Genomic DNA, 9186 nt, shown 5'->3' on the forward strand with positions numbered 1-9186 from the left:
AAGTACATATGCATATTTTCTACAGAAGCATGTCCCAACTGTGGCCCACTTGAAAACATCAAAAGTGTTTGCAAGGCCCACTTGAAAATCTCACACACCCCCGACCGCGGGTAACGATAAGCCAAATGTCACATTCTCACAGGGACTTCTATTTAAATGATCTAAGGAGCTGTACATCAGCCACGGCACGCACTCACAGGGGATTTCATCTTTCATATCACTCACCTAATGAGAGGTACAAAGAGTTAAGTTAAGTCAAGATAAGTTCACCTCAGGTGCATGTTGTCACAGTTTCCTATCTACCGTAATAGTCCATTAAACCACCCTATCAGTGAACAGTCCATACTGGAGCTATAGCCGTTCAGATTAAGAAACGTTTCAAATATTTGCACAAGCTGGTTGGCTTAGCCAAGTTTCCCTGGAGAAACAACAGCCCAACATGTTGGAGAGTTAGGTAGAAACTGGAGGTTTTGGAGGTGCCATGGTATGATCTTGGTAAAAACAGGATTTCTTCAGTCACTTCTTTAGCAACTGTGTTATCCATAATCTAAAGTGGTTGGATGAACTGGCACATTAAAGGAAACATTGCTTCCCCCCCCATCTCTCTCTCTCTCTCTCTCTCTCTCTCTCTCTCTCTCTCTCTCTCTCTCTCTCTCTCTCTCTCTCTCTCTCTTTGGAGGGCCCCTCCCCTCCTGCTCTCAGTAGTTTATGACGATACTCCAGATATTGGTGAAATATCTGTAAGCTTATCTATTTAATTAATCTCATCCATGCACATAAAACATCAAGATTTTTCACTTTAATTAAAACATTTATGTTTTGCAATAATTTGGCATCCCACCTGCAGTAACCAATGAGCTATGGGGACAACAGGTTGGGAACTGTTGATCTAAACTATACAATGTTTAAGATATTCTCTTTTAATTTTATACCCTATCGACCTATTAGACATGTACGGTTACAATATTTAATTAGTAATTGGCACAGACAACGGAGGCATGTCGCAAACATCGATCATTCTATGTTTTTGGGAATATAGTTTAAAGGATCTAGTAATGCAAAAATATACACTAGGCCTACTTCCACTTCCTCTTCACTTACTGGTAACTGTTGAACCTGGAACGTCACAGATGTTTGACATTTCCACTAGCACTCCCATTCTCTGCCCCGCCTACATGGGTGATAAGTTTGTGTTGGTCGGAGCAGACATATTTTGTGGTGACACCAAATTAACTAAATGCTCTTTGCACATGGTTTTAGTGCTGCACGCCACTGTTTTGGGGCACTATGTCTTAAATCTCCCTCTCCAGTAATGGCTAGCAGGTGTTTTCTCTATTGTATCCAATCCTCGCAATGTTCTTTTGGCTGAAACTTCACATTCCAGCATGAACAGTAACTAGCTAACTCGGTTGTTTAGCAAAGCTAATGCATACTGCATTACTGATTTCACACTTTTAGCAAACATTGTTCAAGCTATCTAATTTGTTGCTCATCCTTAAGTGGTTAAAGCATGCACTGTTCGGAAATAGAACAAATGTGAGGGCATGGACAGCCAAAGTAGGTTTTTGATTCAAATTCAATTTGTTATGGGATTAACCAAGTGTCTGTGTGTGTGTGTGTGTGTGTGTCTGTGTGTGCCCTCTCCATGTTAAGCTCTCAGATTCAGATTCAGATTCATTTATTTATTCAAGGGACAGTGCATATTAATAAAACAAAAATAAATTGTAAATACGCCAGAGTTAGCCCGAAAGCTAGTTTTCATCCGCAGTCCCTATGCCATGATGTTGTATACGGCTCCCTGGAGGAAAAAAGTACATTTAAAAGATAAAATATAGGTAGACCTAGGCACAAAAAAGTAGACAGGACAAGCATTTAGCTTAAGGGCATAACATAGGGGGTTAAAAGAGCATACATTAATCATAGGCGCTTAAAAGGAGGGTACATATAAGCAGAGGGTTAAAAGAGCATACATTAATCATAGGCGGTTAAAAGGAGGGTACATATTCGGTAAGCAGACTAAAAGCAAGCAACATATACGCACGGTAAGCAGACTAAAAACAAGCACACAGACTGTACAGGTAAGACATGTTAGGCGGTACACAGACAGGCGGTACACATGACATACAGGTATAGGACAGGACATTTCAATGTTGGCAGGTGTGTGTGTTGATCATCCACTGTTTTAGGTGCTTTCGAAATGATTTAAAGGTGCCTAATTCTTTAAGGTGCCCTGGAATCAGGTTCCATTCACGTGCCCCTCTAACTGACCAGGCAGACTGACTAAAGGCACTCCTCCTAAATGGGATGGTGCAGTCCCCTCTGGTGACACCCCTTGTGGTGCGTGCTGTACTTCCTGGTCGTGAGATGAAGGTGTTAAGTGGTGGTGGGGCTAAATTGTGGATAGTTTTATAGACAAGGCAGAGGTTTGTGTAGGTTTTCAGATTGTCCCAGCTTAGAATGTTGTGTTTCTTCAGTATTGTGCAGTGGTGAAAGTGTCTTGGCTTCTTGTCTAGTGTTTTGATTGTTTGTTTGTATAGTGACTCGAGTGCTTTGCAGGTTGTGGGATTTGCTTGTGACCAGCTTGTTATGCAGTAGTTGATGTGTGTGAAGATCATGGCGTGGACATACATGGTAGCTGCCTCTGTTGACATGTAGTCCCTTATAAAGCGGAAGTTGGACAGATTGAACTTGACAATTTTACAGACCTTTTTGATATGTGCCTTAAAAGTGAGGTTGGAATCTAACAGCACCCCAAGATATTTGAACTCGTTCACAACTTGTAGTTGTTCCCCTGAGATAATGACATATGCTTCTTCAGCAGAACGGTTTGTTTTGGTAAAAAACATGCTGACCGTCTTGGAAACATTAAGTTGGAGACGACAGTGGTTCAACCATGTAGTCACCTGAGCCATAGATTTGGTAAGTACAGCAGCTACCTCCGTCTTGGTCTGACCATGTACAAATAGTACAGTGTCGTCAGCATACATTAGTGTATCAACCTCAGGACACACTGATGGCAGATCGTTAATAAACATGCTGAATAAGACTGGCCCCAGTATGGATCCTTGCGGAACACCGGTAGATAGATTCAGTGGCTCAGATAGGCGACCGTTTACACAGACTGATTGAGAGCGGCCAGAGAGATACGTTTTCATCCATTTCAAAGCACCCTCAGAGAAGTTAAAAGTGGCTAGCTTGGAGAGGAGGACTTTGTGATCGACAGTGTCAAATGCTTTTCTAAGGTCGAGGGCACTCTGTAGCAGCAGGTTCTGTGGTTGGAGAGCGCAGAACCAAACCGTGTATGTGTGTGCGTGCGTGCTTGTGTGTGTCTGTGTGCGCGTGTTTGTGTGTGCGCGTGCTTGCGTGTCTGTCCGTGCATGTCCGTGTGTGTGTGTGTGTGCTTGCGTGTGTCTGTCTGTGTGTGTGTGCGTGTGTGTGTCTGTGTGTGTGTGTGTATGCGCGTGCTTGTGCTTGTGTGTGTGTGTAGCAAGGCCTGTGGTGTTTAGGACACACTGCTCCCTCATCTGCCACGCTCTATTAATTCACTCCCACTCTCTCAGGTTATTCCCTCCGCTTCCAGAAAGCTGCGCTCCCCCTCATGAGCTGTGTGTGTGCGTGTGTGTTTGTTTGTTTGTGTGTGCGCACGCGTGTGTGCGTGCGTGTGCGTGCGCATGAGCTCTGTGTGCCTCTCTCTGTCCAAAAAACTGCTCTCCTTCCATCCTTCTCTCCTTCTCTCCTTCTCTCCTTCTCTCCTCCTCTTCTCATCTTGTCCTCTCCCCTATCTCTGTCAGACACCCAAACCAGGCCTGGACCAATTGTTAAGGGCATAAAGTACCATAGTCAGCTACAGTCTCTATCATTATAGCAACTACAGAACCATGCCAATTTCACTGTGGGAAAAACAAACAGTACCATGCCATAGTAGCATACAATGCAAGCTGCTCTCACCCATCTTTAGCTAATGCAGGGGATTTCATTAGAAACTCTCCATGCCAAAATCAACAGTTCCCAGGGTAAATAGCAGCATGGCCGGAACGCGCACGCGCGCGCGCACACACGCACACACACACACACACACACACACACACACACACTGCAGCACAGCAACAGTAGACTGTAGACTATATACTGTAGCGTGTCTCCCAGTGGTATAGTCTGTGGGTGTGTGTGTGTATAACCCTGTCAGAGATGTCTGCTTTTGGTATACACAAATGTATGTCTGATCACTAGGCAATCTCTCCATCCCCTGCCCCCCCACCCCCCCCACATACACACACACACACAAACAAAAGCAAAAGAGAAACATTATCAATCCCCATCTGTCTTTCTCTCCCTATACTGTAGGTCAGCTGAAGCTGTCAATCAACCCTGATGATGGACTCCTTGTCGTTCAGGGTGAGTACCAGGATGTCATCTTCCAATCAGCTTGTTTGATGATGTCATCCCCAGCTCAGTGGCCTTGCGGGTTAGAGTGTCAGCCCTGAGGTTGGGAGGTTGTGAGTTCGATACCCGGCCATACTGACCCGAGTCATACCAAAGACTATAAAAATGGTACCTGATGCCTCCCTGCTTGGCACTCAGCATTAAGGGTTGGATTGGGGCTAAGACCCTGCAACATACCAGCGTCATGCCCAAGGGGTGTACTTGTACATCAAGCCGCCTCACGCTACGGAAACAGGAGATAAGGGCCATGGCTATGTACCTATCCCCCAGCGCTGAACATGTTAACAATCGCCCTGTTTGACCTCATCTCTAAGTGGGTTGATAACATCGTGTTTATGCACGCAAAAAAGGTTCTACAATGTTAAGTGATCCGTCAAGAGAATGTAATTATGGGTCATTTGTGGTCTCGTTGGCGGTGAGCGTTGTGTTGGTGCCAGTGCTTCGCTCAGCATACTATAGGGCAGACTGCTGTCTGTTTTATGTCGGTGCCTCGTTGTCCTCTCATGTCTCTGTGTCTGGTCTGGTTTTCTCCTCATATATATGTTATATTATATTATATGTTATGTTATATATATATGTGTCGCGCTGAGGTGGAGAGGGGGGGGGGGGGCGAGTCAAAGCGAGCAAATGTCAAAACAGTTCAAGTTAAAAACCAGACTGTGTGTGGGTGGGTGGGTGGGTGGGTGGTATGTGTGTGGGTGGTGTGGGTGCGTATTGTGGGTGTTGTGTGTGTTCTGTATTATTTGTATTTGCAAAGTGTGAAGCCTCAGGTATGTATCAGGTATACTGTATATCAGGTGTCAGAGGGTTTCTAGAATGTGTCCCCAGCTCAGTGACACTCCCCACTGGGGAGGTAAGGAGGGACACATCCCCTAGTGGCCTCACACACACGCACACACACACGCACACACACACACACACACACACACACACACACACACACACACACACACACACACACACACACACACACACACACACATACCCTTCCTCTCTCACTGCCAATGTAAGAGGATCTGAGGCTGAGTATAGTGGAAGCCACTGTACATAATGGTAGAAGTCATAGTGATGATTACATACTGTATGTATGAGGCCCTACACTGTAACGGGTGGGGTTCGAACCTGGTTCTCCCACATGGAAGACACAAGTGACTACCATCCGGCCTAGCGGACATCCTCAAGGTCTCAGGGCAACACTTATGTTTCCCTGTCTCAGACAGGGCTACGGCTACGTCATCTGATTCTAAATCACCTCTGCTACACACAGTATATACATGTGGTCTATGGTTCAATATGAGGATCTCATCTCATAGAGACATTCTGAGTCATTGCCTGACCTGCTGGTATGTTCATGTTAAAGAAGCACAGAGCAACCTGATCAGGAAGATTGTCAGGTCATGTGGGAAAATCATTGGGCAGCAACAACAACAGTTGTCATCAAGACACGACCACCGCGCAGTGGTTCCCAAAAGGTGTGGCGTGACACACTGGTGAGGCAAGTCCATGTGTGCCGTGCGATTTTGTGACAACCATATATTATTCTTGCAATATACAACTACACAAAAAGTTATATCAATACGTTGTATGCACTCATTTCCCACTACAAAGGGATATTCTGTCCAAATAAAGTGTCCTTAGTTGTGCCAACCGCTGTCTGCTGTCGTCACTTTGTCCCGCACCACACCTGGGTCCCTTCGAATGTAGTGGATGGATGAACACAGCGGTGGAAATGTTCAACACAGCGCCCGATGAGGCCCAATTGGCGACGTAGCAAAGACACGGAAAACCACAGAAAACTGCAGCTGGCAGCCCACAAAAAGTGTCTGTGTTAGTAGGGTCATCAGAGACCCAAATGTATAGCATAGGCACTGAAGAAATTAGTTTTTCATAATATGGGACCTTTAAAAACGTTCCATCAAAGCAGACCCCATTTCACGCAGTCGATGTTGGAAATGATTAAAGCGTGACACATCAGAGGCCTGTGTGACAGCCAGGGTGATGTTAAAAAAGAGAAATCTGAGGGGGAAAATGAATTGCTTTCTTGTGAGATGAAGATTTAGTGAAGCTTTTTGGTGCTATAATTGCTCTGTGGATTTTATGTGGAGTGACAAACTCAAAGTTTTGGTTTCCGATATATAAAAACCTATTTGACAGAGTATTTATGGAAATATCCTTACAATTGATTGGCTGATTGGCAAAAGTATTTGTACTGTAGCAGTGCTGACAATCTAGTGATGTGTTCTTCTCAGGTCATTGTAAAACCAAAGCCAAGGAATTGTTTACTTTTGTATATTTGCACAGTAAGATGTAATGATTCTGATTCTGTAGTTGACTTTAATTGAAGAGATAATTTGGTATGAGATCTAGCTTGTGACTCAGTGCCCATATGAGCTCTCACTAGCTCACTATTACTGATTTAATAGGCAAAACATATTTACAATATCAAAATGTGTGACGGCTGTTGTTAGTATGGTATGTGTGTGTGTGTGTGTGTGTGTGTGTCTCTTGATTGTCACTGATTTACAGTACATGAAGGCACTGACACGCAAAGCACCTTGCTGGCCCAGCACGCCCGGAACCTGCGTGTGAGGACGAGTAACATCCGCTTGCTGGTCCTCCCCATGTGGAGCCTTGTGGACAGTTGGTCTATCCTCCCCATGTGGAGCCAGGTGGACAGTCGGTCCACCCCCGCCCGTGTGGAGTCTGGTGGACAGTCGGTCCACCCCCGCCCATGTGGAGCCTGGTGGACAGTCGCTCCATCCTCCCCATGTGGAGCCTGGTGGACAGTCGGTCCACCCCCGCCCATGTGGAGCCTGGTGGACAGTCGGTCCATCCTCCCCATGTGGAGCCTGGTGGACAGTCGGTCCACCCCCGCCCATGTGGAGCCTGGTGGACAGTCGGTCCATCCTCCCCATGTGGAGCCTGGTGGACAGTCGCTCCACCCCCGCCTGGGCAGCCGGTGGGGTGGAAGGGGCAGCAGCGGCATCTTCCTGTTTCTCCGGAGAGGAGCGGACCTGGGTGCCCCGATGGACTGTACTGGACCCGGGGCTTATTACAGACTTCCGTCGGCCCATCCGGAGGCACCCGGGTGAACGGCTGGTGCCGTTCGTTGGGGGAGGGCACTGTTACGGTTGGAGTCGCCATCGGAGGCCCCTGGTGGCCTGGGACATTACTACTCTCCCTGTTCCTTGCCTCGTTATGGACTTAAGGCCTGTCACCTGTGTGTGTTTGGCACCTGTGTATTTATGTCCTCACTGCCCAGCATTCCCTGCTGTCTGTCTGTCTGTCTGTTCAGTGTCAGTGTAAGTGTAAGTGTGTGTAAGTGTGTGTTCCTGTTTTGTTATTTTGCCTGCCGCACAGGGAGTAGGGAGCTGCTCCAGCTGGTGGTTCTGGGTAGACCTTGGTACAGGAGTAGAGAGGTATCTCACCTGTTGGTTCAGGTCTACAGAATTCGCACTGGTTTTGAGCAGCGTTCTCCCTGTGGGGGGTTCTGTCTTATTTGAGCACAGCAAGAGGGTTTCTTCCTGTAGCTTTTTGTTATAGTTTAGTGTCCAAATAAAGTGTCCTTAGTTGTGCCAACCGCTACCTGCTGTCGTCACCTTGTCCTGCACCACATCGGGGACCACTGCACACACCAGCCTTGTTAAGGCCAATGCACACGGCGTGCGATATTGTCGCACCGCCGAATTCGATTCCATTGTTTTGAATGAGACAATGCACACGGCGTGCGATGCGATATTGTCGCACGACAACATTCGATTCTCAATTCACACCAATTGAAAGAATTCAAAGAATTGAGAATCGAATGTTGTCGTGCGACAAAATCGCACGCCGTGTGCATTGGCCTTTACAGCCAGGCACTCTGCCTTCAGCATGTTACCAGGCACTCCCTGCATTTTGCACAGACTCTACAGCCCACTATGGATAGGCTGTTGATGCTGTCTTTTATTTTGTCTGTCTGGATTTCTTTATGAACTGATGTTGTGCAGCAAATTGCCTCTCTGAGGGCATTCATGTTCCCTGACTCTCAGAGGGCATTGCCCTGCTTGTCGGAGTAATTCCCTTTTCTTGTACTTCTTGTTATTTGTGTATTTTTTATCCCAACCTCTCATGGCACATGTTTATTCAGTGCTGGCTGAACCGAGGGTATTTCATTATTTGATGTGAATTATTCATTTCCATGTGTTCAACCTTGTGTCCACAGTTGTGGAGGCAAAGGGCCTCCTGGGAAAAGAACAGAGGACATGTGACTCCTATGTCAAGGTACCGTATGTGGCTCATTGCTTTCATGCTCATATAATCCTCTTATTTCATTACGTTTCTCTCAACAACATCATTGTTATCTATATATGTTATGTTCTTCAGGAAAAGATTGAAACCATCATGGAGCAAATTGCCATAGACACATCTTAGATTAGATGAAATGCTTATTCCCCACCAACACACACACACACACACACACACACACACACACACACACACACACACACACACACACACACACACACACACACACACACACACACACACACATATATATATATATATATATATAAAACATAATTGGGAAAAGCCCCATTGGGATTAAACATCTTTTTGTCCTTGCCAAGACAGGCAGCAGCACAATTAAGGGTTTCAGACATAAAAAACACAACAATTTACAATTAAAATAGAGAATCCATTTTCATATACTGATGGAACACCCTTCACACTCACATAGGCAAGGCAAGGCAAGTTTATTTG

The 9186-nt window shown here is 45.9% G+C and overlaps 1 protein-coding gene across 1 annotated transcript in view; it reads right to left on the bottom strand.

Annotated features, from left to right (window-relative positions):
- The window catches only part of LOC308156081 (eosinophil peroxidase-like), a gene marked incomplete at both ends in the record, with an annotated part of 43298 nt that extends 36013 nt beyond the window's left edge, over positions 1-7285 (bottom strand). Inside the window, one exon of the mRNA XM_080529442.1 lies at positions 6998-7285. Coding sequence (XP_080385568.1) covers positions 6998-7285 — 288 coding nt within the window. The remainder of the gene's footprint in view (positions 1-6997) is intronic.
- Between the last annotated feature and the right edge of the window lie 1901 nt (positions 7286-9186).

Source organism: Nansenia antarctica (genome assembly GCF_963989245.1).
Source record: "Nansenia antarctica genome assembly, chromosome: 4".
In the NCBI taxonomy this organism is placed as follows: Eukaryota; Metazoa; Chordata; class Actinopteri; order Argentiniformes; family Microstomatidae; genus Nansenia; species Nansenia antarctica.